The sequence below is a fragment of the Populus euphratica genome, unplaced genomic scaffold (assembly GCF_000495115.2).
Source record: "Populus euphratica unplaced genomic scaffold, PopEup_1.0 scaffold281.1, whole genome shotgun sequence".
NCBI classification, from domain to species: Eukaryota; Viridiplantae; Streptophyta; class Magnoliopsida; order Malpighiales; family Salicaceae; genus Populus; species Populus euphratica.
The window spans coordinates 115,920-140,033 of record NW_011500160.1 but is presented as its reverse complement, the minus strand read 5'-3'; the positions used below and the strand labels follow the sequence as shown (position 1 = coordinate 140,033).

Genomic DNA, 24,114 nt, shown 5'->3' with positions numbered 1-24,114 from the left:
GAATGTCTCCATGAACAAGCTCATATTTTAAACAATTTCTAAAGGACCAACCACAACCCATACTTGAAATATATAACCCTGGTTGGAGACAATATATAATTTTTGCTTAGGTTATGAAGAGGAATCTATATAAAGAGCCATAGAAATGCAAAATCATCATGTCAGAATTTACAAACCTAACTTTTCATTTTGAATTCAATGTTTAATATTCAATATAGTAAATTATATCCTAAAAATCTAATAGTTTGAATACATGTAGTTTTCTTATACATTTAGAAATTACTACATTGAAAAGAATGGTAAAATTGGGTCCAATTAATGGATTGAGGACATAGAATATTTAGATGAGTCATGGAATGTTATTTATAGTGGTAAAGGTAAAAGTATAAGGTCACTTATATCACGAGTTGATGATCATGTTATGATTGATGGGTTAAAGAAGGCAATGTTGAATGTTTTTGTTGTTGTAAAGATAGTTGAAGTTGTTAAGAAGTGGAGATGGTGACCAGAATTGTAGATCTAATTAGGGATGGTAATATTATAAATGTATACAAATATTTTAATAAAAAAATCATTAGTGAAGTAATAGGATGAATGCTAATGCACTAGTACTAATAATTTACTAGTTATTTCATAGTTGAGTTCCTTAAATCTTATAGTAGTTTGCATCACTATTTTATCCTTGTATATTCTGCATTTCATGAATATTCTATTATAGTATTAGTATCCTTTCATCTTGCACCTGACTTTCCTAATCTGTTTTACTTGAATAGATTATAAATTATAATGGAAAATCAACTAGTAAAAGACATTCTCTATCCAATGTTGATGTCTTAAATCGTAATGAACAACCACCTTTCAAATCTCAAAAAGTTAAAATTGATGTTAAAACTCTTGAACGAGATCCAGGGTTACGAATTCTAGTGTGGCAACATCCTATTAATCAACAAGATAAAATTAAAAGAGATTATATCAAAATGGATCCATATCAATCTAAGTTAGTGGAGTATCCAAAGACTAAGTCAGGAAGATAGTATTATTGATTTTAATACACTTGGTTTGATCAATTTCCTTGTTAAAGTACTCTTCATCAAAGGATGTAGTATTTTGTTTTCCATGCTTTATCTTTGAAAACAAAGTGTCTCGTTATCTCACATTCACCACCGAAGGCTTTAGAAGTTGGAAGAGGGTTGATGATTGGGTTAGATATGCATTTTTGATGCATGTGGGAAGTCTCACTTCACCATATAATAATGCTTTGAAATCTATTAAAAATTTATTAAAAGTAAGTAGACATATTGATAAAGTGTTGAATGTAAAAATTGTTAAAGAAGTTTAAAAAAATTAGTTGAGACTTATGATAATAATTGAAAGTGTTTGATGGCTTAACTTACATGCATGTGCATTTAAAGGTCATGATGAATCTTCAGCTTCTAATAATCAAGGCAATTTTGTAGAGATGATAAGACTTATGGAGAGATTAAATGTTGACATTGATGATATTATCTTAGAAAAAGTTCTGAAAAATACAAAGTATATCTCACTGACTATTCAAAAAGAGATTTTACATATTCCCGTGAACAAAGTAAGGAAAACTATTTGTGAAGAAGTTAGAGATGCAAAGTTTTGTATTTTGGTTAGCAAAGCAAAAGATACATCAAATAAAGAATAAATGGCTATTGTTTTTAGATTTATTGACATTCAAGGTTTTTTAGAAGAGCTCTTTTTTGGTATTGTACATGTTTCAGATACTACTTCTTTAACACTCAAATAAGAAATTTGTGATGTACTCGCTCGATATAACTTGCATATTCTCAATATACGAGGTCAAGGGTATGATGGTGCTAACAATATACATGACACATGGAACGGACTACAAGCTTCATTTCTTAAAGATTGCCCTTATGCATATAATGTACATTACTCATTAATTACAACTGGCATTAGTTGCAGTAGCTAAAAATGAGATTTTTGTATGATTATTTTTCTTAAAATTAACAATCATTAGCTATTTTATTAGTGTTTCTCCCAAACATCATACCGAGTTACATCATACTCAGGCTATAAAAATTATAGATATGGTAGCTACTAAAGAATGTGAGACTGGTAGAGGGGCTAATCAAATCGATAACTTACACCGAAGTGGAACTACTTATGGAGTTCTTATTTTGATTATATTTACAGCTTAATAGATACATATGGTGCAGTTATTATTATGCTTGAAAATATGGTTCAAAAATGATCTTATAACTATATACATGCAGAAGCTAGTATTTGTTTGATTATGAAGAAATCTTTTGAATTTATATCCATCTTATATTTAATGCATAAAATAATAGGAATTACTGATTTACTTTATTGAACTTTGCAGAAAAATCTTTGGACATCTTAAATCCAATGGATCTTCTATCAACTACTAAAGCATTGCTTCAAACTTTGAGAGATGTCGAATTTGATCTTCTTCTTGCAAATGGACTGCACCGGCATCTCTTTTCTAAGTTTGGTCATCTCTTTGTCCTTTCAATTTCAGTTCTTAAATTCATCAATCAATCCTTTCATTTATATGATAGGCCTGTATTTAAAATGAACATTTACCATAAATTAAAGGTATCTTATATTATTATATATATTATTATAAAATATGTTTTAGTTAAAGAGTTATTGATACTTCAAGCGTAAAATGATGATATAAAACCTTGATAAAAATGTACTTTTAAGTACTAATCATTAACCGAAACAAATAAATCACAGCAATATCATTTGTTTGAGAGGTTGATTCATCTCGTTTTCCACTACTACCACAGAGCGAACATTTTCAGTTATGAAACATGTTAAAACCATGCTTCGCCATAAAATAGAAGAGGATTTCTTAGCAGATTCTATGCTGATTTATATTAAACGAGAGCTTGTTGAATATATCAATTCAGTTTGGATCATAGATGAATTATATTTTACAAAATATCGAAGGGTGCAACTTTAATAGCATAATTTTTTTATTTGTTTTCAATTTTATGTACTTGAAATTTAAATTTTTTATATTTTATGTTATGTATTAGGATTGAAACTTTATTCTTAACTCGACAAATTTATATATACAAGTTAATTATTGATCTTGAAAAACAATTTATATGTATTTACTTTGTAGCCTGGGACAGAAAAAATTTATGGCTCCGCCCTTGTGTGCATGTGTGTGTAAAATCTCATAATTAAAAGGTTCAAAGAAAAAGTAATAATTCAATATACTTTAAATTGGTATAATATCAAGCCTGGATGAAACAAGTCTAGCTTGCTTCCAGACCCAATAATCTTGGGTTCAACTAAATACATGTGATTCTAGTAAGATGTTGGACTCATTACTCTTGGATTCATCACATAATAGAGCCCAAATGCATGTGGGTATAGCATATCCTTGGATTCAGCTACATGTTTAGCTCAAGTAAATATAGGTCTGGTAAGATATCATACCCAACATCATTGAGTTCAACTACGTGTTAAACTCAAGTGCAAGTGGATTTAACGAGATGTCATACCAACATCAGTTTTAGCTATGTGTTGAGTTTAAAAACATATGGATTTGGCGAGACACTAAACTTAATGTTCTTAAATTCAGTTATGCACCTAATGCAAATATATATAGGTTTGAAAAGCTACTAGACTCATTACCCTTAAGTGTAGAATCATTCCAAGTCCAAATACATATGAAGTTATAATTTTTTTAGGTCCTAAATTAGATCACAATGATTTATTTATTTATTTTTATGTCTTTTGACATAAAATGTTAAATGTCAATAATAATATTCTTCCTACATCCCTAAGTGTATAAAAGTCTTCTAAAGGTTTACCATATTTCCATCAATATTAATATTGTCTAATAGATATTATCTCTCATTAATATTGTGCAATAGATATTTATCCCTCGTTAATATTATAAAAACATAAATGACATTTTAACCTCTTCATCCAAGTATTATGATAAAATTTAGAGGCTATATAAACTATCTGAATCACTAAAATAAATGATTCACATTTTTCATAATCTCTATAAGTATGCATAATCTTATTTTCAGAGTATTTACCATACGTAACTAAAAATAAACACTTTTATTTCTAAAATTTAAAGCTCATTATTTTATTTATTGAAATTCTCTAGTAAAAATAATTGAATTTACCATCAAGATATCCCTAAATCCCACCAAAAATAATTATTTTATAAGCATTAGTTCTTTTATTATAGAAAAAAATATTAATATGAACATGTAATCATTCTTTATTCAAACACTTAAAATTTTTATTTTTAAATAATTTTGGGACATAAACAATATACATATTTAGAAGAAATAAATAATAAATTGAAAAGTCCAACAATATAATTTTTTTATTTAAAACAATGGTGGGTGTTATCTTTATTTTTTAAATTTTTTACATGAACAAAAATGTAACGGAAACAAAACGCACAATAAATAATTGTCAACAAATGAAAGGACATTTCTCCACTTGCTTCACGCAAAAGAATGGTTAATGATTATTATTCAGATTATTATTATTTTAAAGTGATGTAATATAGATAAAACTATTAACCAGTTGTTAGTCTACAAATTATTATATTTATTTAGAAGTTAGTCTACAAATTATTATATTTATTTAAAATAATATATTCAAATATTGTATAGTATTTAAAACGTAATATTTTAATGTATAAATTTATATGTGACATTTTCAATATCATTTAGTTTATTGAAAAAATAAATTAATTATCATTTTTTACTTTATTCCACTAATGCTAATGCATGGCTCTGTATAAGTAACTTGTATTTTGTCCCGTATTTTATAGTAAGTTACTAATAATTTTTTAAAAATTATAAAAAATATTTAAAAATATAAAAAATATTTTAAATATCTTAATTACGCAAGATTTAAAAACTTTAGATCGAGTTGAATTTAGTGATCATGTTTAATTAATTTTTTTATTTGTTATAAAAAAATTTAAATTACCATAGAAATATCATAAACTGAAATTTGAATTAATTTTTTATAATTATTTTTTATTTATTATAAAAAAAATTAAATTATCTTTAAAGTATTCTAAATATAAATTTTAATTGATATTTTTGTAAAAAAAATTATTTTTATAAAAAAATTAAACTACCTTTTAAATATCCTACACAGAAATACTAATTAATTATTTTTATAAATATTTTTTTATTTTTTCTAAAAAAACATTTAAACTATCACAAACCGAAAATGTTAATTATTGTTTTTTTTATAATTTTTTTATAGAAAAAATATTTAAATTATTCTTGAAATATCCTAAATATAAATCTTAATTAATTTTTTTATAAAAAAATATTTAAATTGTCTTTAAAGTATCCTAGAAGACAATGTTAATTAATTTTTTAATACATGTTTTTTTATTTTTTTATAAGTTTTTTTATAAAAACCCTTAAAGTATTCTAAACCAAAATGCTAATTAATTGTTTTATTTTTTATAGAAAAATATTTAAACTACCCTTTAATTATCTAAGCAGAAATTCTAATTAATGTTTTTTAATAAATTTACATTTTATTTTTTTCTAAAAACCATTTAAATTATCTATAATTAATTTTTTTCTAAAAACCATTTAAATTATCCTACAGGTATTCTAAATATAAATCCTACTTAATGCTTTTAAATTTTTTTATTTTTTTATAAAAAATTAAAACTATCCTTACAATATTATAAATAATTTTTTTCCTAATTTTTATAAAAAATATTTTATCTTTGAAATATCCTGAACAAAAATTCTAATTAATTTTTTATTGATTAAGTTTTTTATTAAAAAATTAAATTATCATTGAAATAACCTAAATAAAAATCATAATTAATTTTTTGAATTTGCTTATTTATTTATTATAGGCTTTTAGATCTATTGACTAAGCAAGACCATGAGTCTTGAATTTGATATTAGTGCCTAATTAATGTTTTTGTTATAGAAAATATTTAATGTATCATTAAAGCATTTAAACTGAAATGTAAGTGAATTTTTTTTATAAACAAATATATAAACTATCCTTAAAGTATTTTAAATAAAAATTATATTTATTTTTGTTAATTTTTTATAAAAAAATATTTAAACTATCCTAAAAACATGTTAAATAATATTTTTTAATGGTCTTATCTATGGCTATATCTTAACCTAATACACACCAACAACTTTTACAATGAAAAATAGAGAAAACAACCTTTTATGACTGTATATATATCTGCGGTATAATTTACAATACAAATATTTTGTACACATACCAACACAATAATTTTTCCCATGCGTTTGAATAATAGTATAATTTCTTCTAATGAATAAGCAACAGTTTTTATCACATGCTCCACACGTGATTTGCATTATTTAACATTTTTTTAATTTATTATTTTACTTATACATTTAATTAAATAGAAATATTCTTATAAAAATTTTATAATTTTTTTAATATATTAGTTTTTTTTTATCACATGTTCCCTCATGTTATTCGCATTATTTAAATAAAATAATATCTTCCACATGTGACATATGCAATATTTGAATAAAAATCTTTATAAATTTTTTAATAAGCTGCAAAACTTTGAATCTTCTAAGCATTTCTAATAATTTAATAATTTTATATTTAATATCAGAAAGTTTCATGTTATACATTTTTATTGTTAATGAATTATGCTTAATTAGATCTAAATATTTATAAAGAGATTTTGGCATAATTAAATTTTAATATTATTTGTTATACTTGATCCAAGTAAAAATGATTCCCAAAAAACTTTATCTTAGATTAAATATTTAATCACTAATAATCTTTTCTTTTTAGAAATACTGTAAACGCTTATCATCTGGTTGAACATTTTTGTTTGTAATCATGATATACAATTATATAATTTTTCTTCCTAATAATATTAAATATTTATATATAATACATAATCTCAAATTATATAGGAATTACTTTTACTCTTGTTACCATTAGTATAGACACTACAATACCATACCATCTTGATAACTAAAAAGTTTTTTAAATTTATATCACATACAATTTTTATAAAAGGATATATTTATTGGTTGAAAAGTCTAAATAATTAAAATAACCTTTTAATTAAAATTCTTATTATGAGAAATATTTTTAATATCTATATTGCACCTTTAGAATTTTAATATTTATACTCATTACAAAATTATCAAAATTAACTGTACATAAAAATTCTAAAATACCCCCAAAGCAAGCCTAAGTTATTTTTTATTCCAATGGTTAATTAATAATTAGATTGTGCAAAAATAATTGAAACCTCGAAAAAGTTTCTAGCAATTAATTATTTGATTTTTATTTTTAAGGGCAATATTTCACTGCACTGCAAAATATGAAAAGAACTTTTTACCTGTTATTAAAAACAAAAATAATCAACAGATCACGTGAAAAAGTTTATTTTACCTCTAAATTTTATTTTTTAAATTAATTTGGTAAATAAAAAATTATCAATTTACTATTATTATTTTATAGTAATCTATGTCTAGCGCAATAAAATTTAACTCATGCCGTATATATTTATTTAATTTGAAGGGCCATGCATCTCTATTTTTAAGATTCAAGGTAGCGCCCACCAAAAAATGAATTAGTCCGCCTATCTCTACACGATATCGCATAGTAGTTTTTAAAATTAATATTTAAAAAGATTGAAAGATTCAAATTTAAAGAAGAAAATGTATTTCTTAAGTTGAAGTTTCCATTCTTTATTTATGTTTTTTTGTTATGAAAAATATTGTTTTTTATTAATAATATCTTTTTAAAATAAAAATCCAAGATAATTAAAATCAATATTCACAAAAAATATCAATAATTTAAATCAAGGAGTGAGAAAATTATTTATTTCTAGAGGCAAAACTCATACTTTTCTTATGAATTCTTTTTAGATGAAAACACATTTGTTTTATCAGTAATATTTTTTTAAAAAAAAACTTATCGTAATTTAAAAAACAAGTTTCAAACAAAAAAAAATATTTTTATAAAGATTTTTATGTGATTGTATAAAAAAAAAAGAATAATTAATTTATGAAAACCAAATGAAAAGTAACAAAAAATATTTATTCTCATCGAATATTTATGTATATTTTTTTATATATAATTTATTGCACATTAGGCTAATATATAATTATTAAAAAAATATCATTAAAAATATAATTATAAATTCTCTGATCATTGAAAAATCATAATCGTACTTTTAAATTTTCAAAACTTAATTTTTAGAGTATTTTTATAAGAAAAAAACACTTAAAACATTATAAAAACCAACTAAAATTACTCAACTCTAACCCTAAAATAATCTAAAATCATTCCAAAAAAATCAAATAAAAATATTTTAATATGTATCAATTTACCTTGTTTGACATAATTGATTAACATAATCATCATCGTTGAACTCTTCCCCTCCAAAAAAAACTGATTAACATCAAGATTTGAACTTTGTTGCAACTGAAAAATAAGCAGCTAGATTCTTTCTTTCTCCTCTCTATGTTTTTAGTAACTTTCTGTCTTATCTCTTAAAATCAAGGGATTGAAAAGTAAAGAAATTGAGTTTTAAGGACTAATGCGAAAAGGCATAAAAGTTTAAACAGATTGAAAAAAATGAAAACTTGAAGGATCAAAATAAAAAATTGAGAGGCATAATTCCCTATAATATCATCCACAATGTAATCATGTATAAGCAATGGTTTTATTGTATAAAACGCCCAAATCAATTAGTCTTGGTTACATAATAATAATAATAATAATAATAATAATAAAGAAAAAGTTTTATTTATGAGAACATCCCGGGCTTGGTTACAAAATTTTTATTTGGGCTCTCTCCACTAGTTTAGTGAGCCCAAGCCCAATGTTAAAAGAAAGGGACAGTTTGGTCAACAAAATTTACAACGGCTCTTCCAAGGAACAAAAAAAGTGGCCGTTGAGCTTTCCAAAGTGTTATTTGAAAAAACTCCTCATCTCTCTCTTTTTATATTATCTATTTTCGAAGTATCACACTCATTTGCCATTCATTAATTCTAAGCAGCACCAGTTTCGTTTCATAATTCACGATCAATCGCTCTCACAAGATCAACAACAAATCTCTCTCTCTCTCCTATCTTCTTTGCTATTATTTTTGTTAATTTTTTGCTGGGCTTCTCTAATCTTAACCTCTGTTTTTGCAAAGTGTTTCTTTCTTATTTTTCTATTATTCGTTCTTGTTTTATTTTTATTTTTTTGATATTGACGTGATGGATGCAGGATCTTTGAACTCTTCTTCATACTTGAAAGCACAATCCCGGTTCCCCCTCCAAGAACAGTTTCTTCATAGAAAGAATTCTAAAGATAACGTAAGATACTTCAATTTTTTTCCATTTTAATTTCTTTTTTTCTTATTACAATTTCTTGATCAGAAATCAATTCTTCTTGACCAAAACAAGAAAGAAAAAAATCGAATTGTGTTATATTTATATCTTTTTGTAAATTAGTCCTTTCATTAGTTTTTGTTACAATTGAATTTTGTTTTTCCAAAAATATTCTTCATTCTATTGAAATTCTCCAATTTCATCCACTGCAAACTGAAACAAAAGTTTATTTTGAAAGGTTGAAGACTAACATATGATTTTTTTTAACAAGTGGACTAAATTAAAAAATTATGAATAAAATCGGAGACTAAATTATAATTTGATCAATTTTGAATTGGGTTCTTACACAATTCATGCTTGCAACAGTTGGATAGATTTATACCAAACCGATCAGCCATGGACTTAGATTATGCCCATTACATGCTAACACAGGGAAGAAAAGGAGGAAAAGAGAACCCAGCAGCTACAGTCAACTCACCATCAAGAGAGACATACAGGAAGCAACTTGCAGAAGCCTTGAACCTGAACCGAACTCGAATTCTAGCCTTCAAGAACAAGCCTCCTACACCTGTTGAACTTATCCCTCAAGACCACTTATCCTCCTCTCTTCACTACCAGGCCAAGCCCACCAAGCCCCGGAGATACATTCCTCAGACGTCAGAGAGGACATTGGATGCACCTGATCTTGTGGATGATTTCTACCTTAACTTACTGGATTGGGGCAGCAAGAATGTTCTAGCCATAGCTCTTGAAAACACAGTGTACTTGTGGGATGCTTCAAATGGTTCTACCTCAGAATTGGTTACAGTTGCTGATGAAGATGGGCCTGTCACTAGTGTCAATTGGGCTCCTGATGGACTCCACCTTGCCATTGGCTTGAATAATTCTAATGTACAGTTATGGGATTCTGCTTCCTGTAAACAGGTACCTATTCTTTTTCCGATGTTGCCTTGTCTACTTCTAAGGTTTTCTCCTTTCATTGTTTGCTTACCTAATTTGTTTCATGATGTTGTCAGCTAAGAACCTTGAGAGGTTGTCACAGGTCGAGAGTTGGGTCAATGGCATGGAACAATCACATCCTGACAACTGGAGGAATGGATGCTAAAATAATTAACAATGATGTGAGAATTAGATCACACATTGTTGAGACTTACAGAGGGCATCAACAAGAGGTTTGTGGGCTTAAATGGTCAGCTTCAAGGCAGGAATTTGGAAATGGAGGGAATGATAATATAATTCATATATGGGATAGATCTGTGGCATCATCAAACTCAGCCACACAGTGGTTTCACAGGCTCGAGGAGCATACTTCTGCAGTAAAAGCTCTTGCTTGGTGTCCTTTCCAAGGGAATTTGCTAGCCTCTGGAGGCGGTGGAGGAGATAGGAGTATTAAGTTTTGGAATACACACACAGGTGCATGCTTGAATTCCATAGACACTGGGTCTCAAGTTTGTGCTCTGCTGTGGAACAAGAATGAGAGGGAACTGCTTAGCTCTCATGGGTTCACTCAAAATCAACTCGTCCTATGGAAATATCCATCCATGTTGAAAATGGCTGAGCTCACTGGCCATACTTCTAGAGTCCTTTATATGGCTCAGGTAATAATTTAAGGATCGAAACTTAATTTTGTTAATCTCTCTTGACTTCCAGTGTTTTAACTGTCTTTTTTTTTTTTTTCTCTCAGAGTCCGGATGGCTGTACAGTGGCAACCGCAGCAGGGGATGAAACACTGAGATTCTGGAACGTTTTTGGCGTTCCAGAAGTGGCTAAAGCTGCTCCGAAAGCAAATCCTGAGCCATTTTCTCGCTTCAATCGCATCCGCTGATGCCAAAAATGAAAACAACAAAACTAGTTGCAAATGTTTGGCCCAACAACAGCCAAGGTAGATTTTCTCTCTAATTTGTTCATGAAATGTCCCTATTTCCTGAGTTGGTTCTGCTGGTGGTCAATGGGGGAAACAAACTGATGTCTTTCTATCATCATGTACTTTCTTATGGTGAAATTATCAAAAAAGCAATCTGCAGTGTGTGTGACGGATGCTTGCTGTTATCTTATGCTTTCAAATTGGATTTTGGGGAGCGGATAAAAAATATTCAGGTGAGAAATTTACCTCTGATTTCTTTCTTGCTCGCTTTTTTTCTCTCGCCAATGAACGAAACTATGCTGTACATATCTTGTTCGGTCATGAAATTTATGATGTGGGTTAGGTGGTGGGTGAAACTTGATTGAGCTACATATCTTTGAGCAAGCTTGGCATCACGAATGAAACAGTGCTTGCGGATTGAGGGTGGTCGGCACACAGCATAAGTTGTTGGGTAACGTTCCTCCAGATTTGTTCAGATTTCGAGTTCTTGAGTTTCTGCGGTTACTTTTTTTTTGTTATTGAGGGAGTTGCATTAGAACAAAAGGAGATGATTACTTCATGATTATCCATGAATTTATTATGGTAAGTGGAGCAGTTTAGGATCGAGCTTTCTTGTTCCAACCCGTGCCTAGAGGTATGTTTGTCCCTGTAGACGTCAGTTAGGTCAACGTTGCTTATTGAAAGTTATGCCAAACAAGTCAGTTAGATGTTTAGAGCATGCTTATTCTGCATTTTAATTCATAAAATTAGATTAATTCAATTTACCATAAATAAAAACAAAACTGAAAAGAATTGAGATATATATATATATATATATATATATATATGAAGATAGGTATGTTTGTCCCTGTATACACCAGTTATGCCAAACAAGTCTTAGATGTTTAGAGCATGCTTATTCTGCATTCCAAGTCATAAAATTAAATTAATTAAATTTATCATAAATAAAAACAAAACTGGAAAGATTGAGATACAAATATATATATATATATATGAAGATATTTTTTTAAAAAAAATTATGAAGGTATTTAATTAAATAAATTAAAAACTAATTTGTATCAATAAAAGCAAAAAAAATATCATTAACAATAACTAAATACTTAACTATAAGAATCAAGATATAGAATAGATTAAAATATTTAATCTCATAAAACATATAATTATATTTAATTATTTTATTTCTTAAAATTAATTTTTTATTTAATCAAATGATAATATAAAATAAATACATATATGAAAGCAATTGAATAAAATAAAATAAAAAATTCATGCAAGTTTGCACCTATATGTAATTTTGTTTTTTATTAAATATTATTTAGTTTTTACATAAAATAATATTATTATTTTTGTGATATGTGCAAACTTGCATAAATTTTTTATTTTATTTTATTTTTGTGAGTGATCAATGAGATCTATTTGAAAATCTAAATAAATCTATAAAAGACCAAGTAATTTTTAGGAATATCTCTAAAGTTCTAATGAAAGAAAAAGGCAACATTTCAATCCATTTAAATAATGACAATTATAACTACATTACAGGTATTTATTATATTCCAGCTATTAAGTATATAATTAATTTGTATTTAATAAATTTATTTCTTGAAAAAACCATGTTGAGGAAAGAAATTGAATAAAATTATAGAAACAAAATTAAGTAAGCTACATAAAAAATGCTTTCTAATATAATTTTAATATTAGAAAATAAATATTAAAATTTCATTTGTAAGCCAAGTAAAAATAAAATTATATTCTATTTTATTAAAACATCAAAGAAATTTTATAAAAAATTGTTAAAATTAAAAAAATAGCCAATAAAGAATCTAATAAAAATTTAATATCAAAGAATAAAACAAAAAAATAAAATAAAATAAAAAAATAATAAACAGAAAAAACTCACATATGCATAGACTCGGGTGGTGTTGCATGTGTCAGGCCACGGAAAAATAATATTTTTTAATATTAAAAAAATATTGAAATTTCATTTATAAGCCAAGTAAAAATCAAATAATATTTTATTTTATTAAAAAAATTATTAAAATTGAAAAATAAAAATAAAAAAATAATATTAAATAAAAAAAATAAAAAAAAATAAAAAAATAATAAACAAAAAAGACTCACATATGCAGAGGCCTAGCCCCGGGTGGTGTTGCATGCCAGGCCTAGAGAAAGAAATTAAGGCTACATAAAAACAATATTTTCTAATATTAGAAAAAAAATATTGAAATTTCATTTGTAAGCTAAGTAAAAATCAAATAAATCTGTAAAAATTATTAAAATTGAAAAATAAAATCAACAAAATAATATTAAATCAAAAAATAAAAAAATAATAAAAAAATAATAAACAAAAAAGACTCACATATGCAGAGGCCTAGAGAAAGAAATTAAATAAAACTAAAGGAAAAAAATTAAGTAAGGCTACATAAAAACAATATTTTCTAATATTAGAAAAAAATTATTGAAATGTCATTTGTAAGCTAAGTAAAAATAAAAGAAATTTTTTAAAAACTAATAAAAAAATTAATATTAAAAAATAAAATAAATAAAAAAGACTCACATATGGAGAGGCCTAGCCCCGGGTGGTGTTGCATGCCAGGCCTAGAGAAAGAAAAAAAATTAAGTAAGGCTACATAGAAACAATATTTTCTAATATTAGAAAAAAATATTGAAATTTCATTTGTAAGCTAAGTAAAAATCAAATAATATTTTATTTTATTAAACAAATCAAATAAACCTGTAAAAATTATTAAAATTGAAAAATAAAATTAAAAAATTAATATTAAAAAATAAAATCAACAAAATAATATTAAATAATAAAAATAAAATAAAAAACAAAAAAAACAAAAAAAACTCACAAATGCAGAGGCCTAGCCCGGGTGGTGTTGCATGCCAGGCCTAGAGAAAGAAATTAAATAAAACTAAAGAAAAAAAATTAAGGCTACATAAAAACAATATTTTCTAATATTAGAAAAAAATTATTGAAATGTCATTTGTAAGCTAAGTAAAAATAAAAGAATTTTTTTAAAAACTAATAAAAAAATTAATATTAAAAGATTAAAAAAAAACTCATGAATGCAGGACTAGTTTGAGTAGTGCGGTTACTTTTTAAAATGTTTTCATCTGAAATATATTAAAATAATAATTTAAAAAAATTATTTTTTAAATAATAATTTTAAATATATAAAAAATTGTTTGCCAGTGTTTGCAAACATTCTCTAGTTTAGGCTCGCACTTACACATTTGGGTGATTTTTTGTTCTTTTTAAAAATAGGCAAAAATTTAGGTCATGAGTTTTTCGTCACGCTGTCTCGCCCACTAATTCAGAGGGTCTTTAAAAATTCAGAACATGAGTGTTTTTTTTTTAAAAAAAAAGAAAAAGAAAAAAGAAAAAGCATTTTGCTTCTTCAATCAACTAAAACCTTCTCTCTCTCATGGGCTGATTGTTTTTCGCTTCTGTGTGTTGGCTCCAGTTTCTTTGTTTTTTTCTTTATTGGATCAAGCAGTATATATATTGTTAATTAAACACCATCATTATGCATTCATTCTTATAAATTAAGTTTCAATTATAAAGTAAACTTAAAAAGTTAGACTGATTTTTACAAGAATTGCAATGAAATATTTTGATGGTAATTATCATGTATATTAAAAGGATTTTTTTAAAATCATTATTATTAAAAAAATCAAGAAAATGGTAAGAAAAACCGGTTGGATGGTGATCTTAACTTTACATCGGCATCCATCCTACTTTTATCCAATTAAATTGGATAAAAACTAGATTCAACCAAATCGAGTTGTTGAATATTTGATTTATCAAATAAAACTGTCATCCCTCTAAATCAATGTTACTTCTATCATGATTTTATGCCCCAATCCTACATCATCGATTCTGTTTGATTGCTATTCTATAAATCTTACACAAAGCAACATATAACCAATAAGAAGGTTATGTTTTATATGATATAGCTAGACCCAACCACGTCTAGATCTAGAAATATATTAGACTCAAATATATTAGATTTGGTACATACTTAGTCTTAACCTTGCTAGGTTTAGCACTAACCAGACTCAACCATGACTGGACCTTGTAATGCGCTAAACCATGGAGCTTTGAGATGATTAGGTTTTCGGCATTACTAGATCCGGTCGTTGCTGCCAAGTCTAATAACTTGGTTTAATGAGCGACTTACGAGGATGTTGATTCTAAGAGGTTTTTAGTCATTACATCCCGGGCATGATTGGATTCGTTATACCTACTAATTTAAACATAATTCAAACATGATACATGAATTTAATATCATTAATTCTATAGGTATTTACATAAGATCCTAGATGAATTATTTCTCAATAAATAGATTTAATTAAACAAGTCTCCACCAATACCATTAAATGTAATAAAGTCTCTCATAACTTGAAATATCTTTATATTTTAACTAAATAAAATAAGTGGGATATAAATCACAATAAATCACAATACAACTTAAAATATCATAAATAAAAAATTATACTTCAGCCTTTCATCTCCACAAAAAAAAATTCATGAGTTATAATGAACCATAATCTTTTAAAAGAAAATTCATAATTTTTATTCTCAACTACATATTGAAAGTATATATCTATAAACTTTTTTGAAAATATTTGAGAATCCTTACATCTACCAAAACTTTTTTTTTTTGTAAATATTAGTCAAAAGTCATTGATTTACCAAGTATTAACTATAAACTATGCAATATGTTAATTCTAGAGAATGGATAAAATTATCATTATCAATTACCATTTGATTAACTAATTATTTAATATGAAAATTTATAACTGAACTGCTTAGATTTCTAGTATCTCATCAAACATCATGAATGGCTGCCGCCACCAGTATTAGTTCTTCATAGATAAAGGCTACATAACCAAAGCAAAGACATACATTGAATATACTTTCAAAATCGAAAGTATTACAAAGGCTAGTTCTTGCCTAACTTCTCCCTAGCAACTCTCATATAGGCCAACATCTTGTCATGGTCAGGAATGTTCTCGTTAATCACAGGAACTTCAATGAAGTTCTTAGGTTCTCGTTAATCACAGGAACTTCAATGAACTTCTCCCAAGCATGTAGTTTAGGTAACGAGCTTGGTTCCAGCACTTTTACACCCGCTGCTTCTTCCATGGCCGGCAACCAATAAGCACATGGTCCATATGAGATGTCTACAAGATTTATATTGTCACCCCCAAAAAACTTCTTGTCTCCGAGGGCTTGATCTTCTAGGATTTTCAGCACTTCCACTATTTCTTTTGCTGCCTTCTCCTTTTCTTCTTCGCTTGCTACGTATAACGCTCCAATAGCCTCGGCACACTGGATTGCAAGGGGCAAAAAAAGGTCATGGAGGCATTTCGTAAACAAAAATAAATGATTAAGTGCAAATTTCTAATTCATGTGGATATTTTGAAGAGAAAATAGGGTAGAAAATATCAATTTAAATATTTTTTAAAAAAGTTTTTACAAGACGATTTAATCTGATAATTAAGAAGATATACTATTTTTTATATCTTTTTCGTTAAAACTTTAAATTCATTAAAAAAATCATTAGATATTTCTATATATATACCATGTAAATGTGGAGAATAAGCTTCGAAGATCATTTTAAAAAAATGTGGAGAATAAGCTTCGAAGATCATTTTTTTTTTTAAAAAATAAGGATAGGACTGCCCCCAAAATATTGTTAGGCCTTGTGAACATGAACACTGTAGCAGTGTGTGTGTGTATCTGTGCTACATAGGGTAATTGAGGCCAAGGGTTCACGGGAATTGTTACCTTAATTGCTCCGTATTGGATCCAAAATCGAGCCATGGCTCTGTCGTAAGGATCTCTTGGCAGCAAGGGATTCTCCGGCCATGTTTCTTCAATGTATTCTAGAATGACAAGAGACTCAGCAATTGGCTTGCCATCATGAACAAGGACTGGGATCTTTTTATAAATTGGATTGTATTTCAATAGCAATTCACTCTTGTTATGAAGGTCTTCTTCTATGTATTCATACTCTACACCTTTTAGTTTCAGAGCCCAGATAACTCTGCAGCTAAAAGGGCTGGACCAGAAACCATGTAGCTTCACTTCTGCCATTGTTGTGGTGAGTTGAAGAACTCAAGATTGCAGGGTATGAGTCGTTTTATAGTGATCAATGGCTTGGGCAATAAGATTGGGTTTGGAAATTTGGATACAAGGAGCATTTTTATTTTCTTTTTTCTAAGCATTGACTTGACGAAGCCAACAACTTTGGATTTTTATTTATTAAAATACAATCAGGATATTGCTATGGTCAAGATCCAAGATAAACTGCCGTGCCAAGTCGTTTTATAAACTATGACGAATCTAGCATTGGGCAAAGGGAAGGCCCAAATGGCCGGCATTGAAGGGGGCTTTTTTTCTATGATACAGATGCGACAGCTATAGCTATTGAATTTGAATATGCTAACGAATACAGTGACTTCAACGGCTGTATTTCTTATTTTCTTATAACAAAACTGTGGATTTTGCATAACCCAAATCTCATTAAATTAGAATAAAAATATCAGAGAAACTTTCTGCATCAGTTCTTACAGGCCCAAGGATGATCAAATTGGTAACAGTAGATCTCTTCTATTTATTTTTTTTCCCGCAACTAAACAACTACCCTTATAGACCAATGGGTTTTATCTGGATTTTGCAAAACTCCAGGTATTATCAAATAAAAAATCCAACTGAGGAAAATCCAAGGTGCTCTCAAAGCACAAGAAGAACCACTGAAAAATTCCATAGCAAATAGTTCAGCTGAAGAGAAAAAATAACTAAGCTTTTGCTTTTATGGACTTGTACTGCTTCATCTCCTTAATAACACCATCTGCAAGAGCATCAGCATCGTTGTTCTTCCCAAAGAATTTCACTAGTTCCATGTTAGGGTCCATCAAGTATCTGCACAAGATTATGGAGATATTGTTAACAAACAGAAATTTAAAAACAAAGGTTGAAAACGCAGCCCCCCCCCCCTCTGATGTTGAAAATGTTATATGTAACATAAGCTCCATTATTCTTGTCATACTCGAACTACCAAAGAAGTAGAGAGTTTAAGAGATGGAAAGTTAATTTGAAAGTTTGAAGTTCACAGAAAGGGAGTTCAATTAACACCAAGCATGCCCATAAGAAATATTTACGTGATTATGGAGTGATCCACAAGGTAATCTGAATCTTCTTCAGATGTCTTCATATAATAGATCCTGTATGCACGAGCAGTTTTCTTTATCTCTTCTAGGCTGCCTGTTAACCCAATTAGTTTTGGATGGAACTCTGTAATGGGGGAAAAGATAAAAAAATCACTAATTAAATTGCAAGTGGAACATGGGAATAAATTAAAATTGTAATCCAAATGTGTATAGAAGCACCTTTGACATATTCGCGTACTTGCTCAACATTATCTCTCTCAGGATCCACAGTAATGAATACAGGCACGATATCAAACCCTGCCTTCTCCTCTGCAAGCATTGAGCAAATAGATCAAAACCACATCATGTAATAACAAAGGCTGGCAGAAATTGCATCTGTACAAATATGCGTGTAATATATTTATAAAAGGAGTCATGAGGCTGAAAAATCCAGCACTTGCTGGTATTGGTACTTGTTCCATGTACATTGATGTTTGACCAAATCCTGACACATAAATCTCACATGGTTGAAAAGAAACACTGGAGACAAGTTAATCTGTCCAGAATCACTATTACCAGTTTATTTTTGCAATGAGCTAGAATTCCCCCACCCCTCATCCTTACCCAAATTTTCATGATATCAAGAGAAGAATGTACAAGATATCTGTATTGAAACTATGCCGTAGCAGAATCAATTCCAGCAATTAGAGAACAGTTCATAAACTTTTGAAATATTATGATTTATGAGCAATAGACAGCACATAAAAAAGGATTTCAGTAAATACTCGAAATAATTAGTTGAATCAACAAAATCTCCAATACATCTCAGCTGTCACAATAACTTGTTCTAATACAGTACTCTGGCTTCATAGTCCTAGAATCAGATGACTAGAGCATTTTTCATCCAAGTAAATCAGTGTTTCTCTATTATAAAAACTTGTATCTGTGTTAGTAATTAACAAATTATAAACAGTATGTTCCTGTCAAATGAAAATATCAGCAACTCACTTATTTTATCAACTGCAGCAGCTAGCTTTTGCAGCTCGTCCGGACAAATATCAGGGCAATGAGTAAAACCAAAATATATCATTGTCCATTTCCCCATGAAGTCTTTCTCTGAAACAGGCTTTCCATCATGATCAATAAGATTAAATGGGCCTCCAATCTCTGGTTTTCCCACAGATGGTCCCACTTTCACAATTGCAGAAGTTTTATTTATAGCTGCACACACAAAATTATCAACACAAAAACACAAACCATACAATCCAATAATTAAAATGGTCAAATTCAATTACCCTTCAAAGCAAGTTACCAATCTATTCAAGAGAAACTTGAATGAAAATTTTGAATAATATTGACAGAAGCGGTTAACTTGTATTCTTCCTTTCCTCCATATCAACCTAATACTATACAAATCAAACATGAAGATCCTGTCTTGTGCAAACATAAGGTGCGTCCTACAACCCACAGAGTGAACCAGAGTGATAGAATAGCTAGCTTATAACAGGCCCCATGATTTAAAATTCAACCAGATATGGGGGAAAAAAAAGGAAAGATGACAAGCTGTTAATCCCTCAAATAATCATGCAAACACACCAACTTGTCTTGGACAGGGATTTAACACAGCAGTATCCATTTATCTCCTACTTAAAGCGCTAAACTATGGATGTGAACTCAGGGGAAAATTACTGTACTTTTTTACAAATAATTGTACATTATATTTCACTTGATACAATTTCCAAAGCAGAGTGGTGAAGCTACTACATGTACTTCTTACAATTGATTAAGTTAATTAATTTCCAAACTGATTAGTTATCATTTACTTAGGAAATTAACAAACATCAAACTCACCATAGAAATCATCTACCTTCAATACGTTGCTTCTTCATCCTGTCATAGTACCAAATTAATCCAGCTCCAGTAGCCGCCAGAAACAGAAAACTCAACCATGAAATAGGCTGCAAAAGATAATTAATTCCATAATAATAACAATAATCAGTCAAATTATATTATAAAAGTTGACGAAACAAAACCCTAATTTAAGATAGAAATGGAAAAAAAAAATACCCCACGCCGCACTGTTCTTCTAGCATTATTTTTATCATCTTGATGATTTGAATCCCCAGACTTTTCACTTCCATCAGATTTAGCCTCTTCAGTGTTTTTCGAAGTCTCTGAATCAACAACAGTAGTGGTAGTAGGAATTGAAGTGCTAAACAGAAATCTTTGAGTAATCTGTGGCAGCGACTGGATTTCTCCACCGAGAGGTAAAACCTAAAATAGAAAAGATAAATCATCAAATTCCTGAGTTAGTAAAACTGAAATTGAAAATTCACGAAAAGACTAAACGAACGAACCGATCGAGGAACAGGTGAAGGTGGATTTGAAGATGTGGTGGTGCAGTGAGAGATGTAGCGAGAAGTGAGACATCGGTAGGTGTGGCGCAGGTGGTTTGCTTTTCTTGATAGAGCAGTAGTTGCCATTGAAAATTGTTTGAGCTCCTCTTTGCTTCTTTCTTTCTTTCTTTCTGGTGCGGCGTCTTGGAGTTTATTTGTAAGTCCTGTACTAGTTTTTTTTAAATCGCAGCTTGAGCTAGAATTGTTTAACAACCCGTACCTACGGTTGTTAAAATCTCGAGTTCATTTATATAATCATATACGTATCCAAAATTTATTTAAAAATTTAAAAATAAATTAAATTAAATTAAAATTGTTTTAATGGGTTAAAATCATTAAACTCGTGATTACAATATTGGTTTTACATTTTCAAATATAATATTACCATTCAAATTATAGCCTAACAATCTTCTTATTTGATATAATTACATAGCTTATTTGAATTAATTCTTAAATTATTAAATTAATTCAAAATATTAAACACATGATATTTAAAAAAAAATAACAATATATTTGATATAAAATGATAATATGATATTGATTTTTTATTTTGATTTATTTTTATAATTAAAATTTACATTATATTTTCTATATCATGTTAAAAATATATTTTTAATAAGTTTTTTTATAGCCTATGCAGCGAGACAGAGTAAATATTTTTCTTAATATCACCAAAAAGTAATAAGTAGGCATTGTCAATGTATTTTCAACCAAATAAAAATCATTATGAACTCAAAATAGAGAATTATACATACCAATAAATATAAAAAAAATAATTATAAATACTAATTAAACCAAATATTATGGTGAGAAACACATATATGTCAAGACACTTAATTTAATGTTACTTGAGTAAATCTAAATTAATTTTTTATTAAAATAAAAATATTTTATTCATTTTTTCTTATTATTGACTGTGGGCAGGTTAATTAAGTAATCAAAAACTTCACTAGATCAAACAAAATTTATCAAGTTAATATTTTGTTTGATTTAACTAAAAACCCAACTTGAGTCAAGCTTCAAGTTCTAGTTCTTTTTCTAACTTAACCCATTAATCCTTATTTAATAACTATGACTTACCTTTAAAAATATAGTTTGTGTGGCCTTGCAGCAAGTTTTGTCATAAAAAAACCCATTTAAAAAAAAATGATATCCAAAACTTATAAGTTGTCCATACTTAGCAATATAATCTATGTGAAATATAAGTATCATTATAGTACTGAGAGGCTCAAAAGTTATCCACACTTTACTCACATTCACGTATAAAATCGATGGAGTCAATTATGATATTATCCCAAACTTGTTACATAACTAATTGTACAGCTATTGTTTCACTTTCAAACAGGAATAATAATAAGCACCCATGGCTTGGATTTATTAATATCTATATCGTATTCATGACTCATCAGATAATAAATTTAAATATTTATAAACTATTAATTTAAATTTCAGATATTTGTATAAATATTCATTATTTATTATTTAATAAAAACATTATATATATATATATATATATATATATATTTCAAGTTAGGTTCAGATGGGTTTCAATTTAGATTAGACAATATTCGTATCTTATATAATACTTATTAAATAGGATAATTATCCAAAAAAAAATATTTATTCAAGTTAGGTTAAATTAATATATATCAAGTTCAAATTAAATTGTCATCCTCCATTTTTTTTTTTAGATTAACGTGGGTATCCGAGCCAGCTTGCGCGCACCACGACTAATCCCACGGGCCCTGAAGTTAACGACCATGTAAACCTCCAGTGGCCATCATATGAGCAACCAAGGACTCGAACTTGAGACCACAGAAGGAGCAAATCCCTTGATCCCAAGTCCTTACCAATTTTAAAAATCATTTTTAATAAAAATAAAGGACACATCTTTTTCCTCACCGTTCATTTACCCTGTTTTTTAACCTATGCATTTTCGTTCGTAATAAGACTAGCCCAACAATACAACAAATTTAGTCATGTCCAACATACCAGATAGGGAGAACTAGAGCCTAGACAAGTGTTGTAGATCAGAACATTAACATTAATAAAAAAAAAACCTAAAAAGATGTCCATTTATTTATAAAATATTATTTATTTTAATAATTTTTTTTTAGTTTTTTTAATTATATATATTTTTAATTTCATTATTCATCATTTAATTCATTAATTAAAAATTAAATTTTATATAATTAACTTTGGTCTCATAATCCATGTCACGAATTTAATAAATTAACTCTATCAACTCGATTTTACAGATTAACCTGATTAATTCAATTTTTTTTATCTTTTTTAATTGGTATTATTTTCAATTTCATTATTTAATAATAAATTTAATAGAAAGTAGACTTCATAATTTGTGTCAATATACTTGCCATAAGATTATTCCACTCTAAGAATAATCACTTATTTTGGGAGTTAATTCAATTGCTTTACTAGTTAATTCAATTCAAGTAAACTTAAATTGTTTTATTATATTTTATTTTTAGATTGTTTTTTTTTAATTTTATCAATTAACAATAATTTTTTTAGAAATTACACCTTATAATTTTTTTATTTTAATTTGTTTTATACAATTAATTTAGATTATGATAGCAAGTCTGAATAATTAACCATATTAACTCAAATAATTTATCTGAAATTATTCTAGCTTAGAAATTATTCTATTTTCATCATTCAAATTACATGTTTATTTACCAAATTAACTCATTATTTTTTAAATAATTTTTATCTTTTTTAGCATCAAGATGGTCAAAAATTAAAATTTTATTTTGATTAAATGTATATAAAATTATCATTATCATATATTTAACCAGTAAATCACGCTAACCCAAATCAAAAGAATATGTTGGTATGTTAATAATTTTTTTAAAAATAATCTTAAATTTTTATAAATCAAACCATATTTTCACACAAATCATTCATGTTGCTTTTAAGTCAATACAAAGTTTTGAACAAAATTTCTACGTTAGCTCTGCGCAGATCAAGTATCTAGTCCTATACGATTTCATAGGCCATGCCGTCTCTAGTTTATCTGCAAACTTGAATAACACGTCCCCGATAACTTAAATTGAAAGATTAATTGTATCGACAAACTTGGTTAGCACGAGGAGGTTCTGTTCCGGTAGTCCACACCACTGTTATTATAGCCAGGCATTATTCCAGAGTCCACAGATGCAACCCCCCATAAATTTAATTACATATATCACCCAGGTATCACCGTCATCCTAATGCTATGTCGTCATAGATGCCAGGAACTAACATCCATGAAATGAAGAAAGAAAGAGTCTTGAAACAGCAACATACAGCTTAAAAC

General features: G+C 27.8%; 3 protein-coding genes across 4 annotated transcripts; 1 reads left to right on the top strand and 2 right to left on the bottom strand.

The window, feature by feature from the left end:
• The first annotated feature begins 8,975 nt into the window (after nt 1-8,975).
• Nucleotides 8,976-11,959, top strand: LOC105111164 (cell division cycle 20.2, cofactor of APC complex-like). Of its 2 annotated transcripts, none has more exons than XM_011006447.1 (6): nt 8,976-9,362; nt 9,744-10,301; nt 10,394-10,975; nt 11,062-11,259; nt 11,392-11,474; nt 11,585-11,959. In XM_011006447.1, exons 1-4 carry the CDS (start codon nt 9,264-9,266, stop codon nt 11,200-11,202), a joined length of 1,380 nt encoding a protein of 459 aa, XP_011004749.1. In that variant the 5' UTR covers nt 8,976-9,263; the 3' UTR covers nt 11,203-11,259; nt 11,392-11,474; nt 11,585-11,959. The 2 variants fall into 2 exon arrangements, with proteins under 2 accessions (XP_011004749.1, XP_011004748.1); XM_011006446.1 differs by having other exon boundaries at nt 11,387-11,474.
• Nucleotides 11,960-16,083: 4,124 nt separating this feature from the next.
• On the bottom strand, nt 16,084-17,645 carry LOC105111162 (probable glutathione S-transferase). Its single transcript, XM_011006444.1, has 3 exons — nt 17,039-17,645; nt 16,330-16,579; nt 16,084-16,294 (listed from the first exon to the last, which is right to left on the bottom strand). Exons 1-3 carry the CDS (start codon nt 17,345-17,347, stop codon nt 16,191-16,193), a joined length of 663 nt encoding a protein of 220 aa, XP_011004746.1. The 5' UTR covers nt 17,348-17,645; the 3' UTR covers nt 16,084-16,190.
• A 117-nt stretch (nt 17,646-17,762) lies between these two features.
• Nucleotides 17,763-21,008, bottom strand: HCC1 (electron transport SCO1/SenC family protein). The gene is made up of 7 exons (XM_011006445.1): nt 20,760-21,008; nt 20,470-20,676; nt 20,270-20,360; nt 19,411-19,623; nt 18,643-18,732; nt 18,415-18,547; nt 17,763-18,175 (listed from the first exon to the last, which is right to left on the bottom strand). The coding sequence occupies exons 1-7, from the start codon at nt 20,883-20,885 to the stop codon at nt 18,052-18,054; spliced, it is 984 nt and encodes a 327-aa protein (XP_011004747.1). The 5' UTR covers nt 20,886-21,008; the 3' UTR covers nt 17,763-18,051.
• Between the last annotated feature and the right edge of the window lie 3,106 nt (nt 21,009-24,114).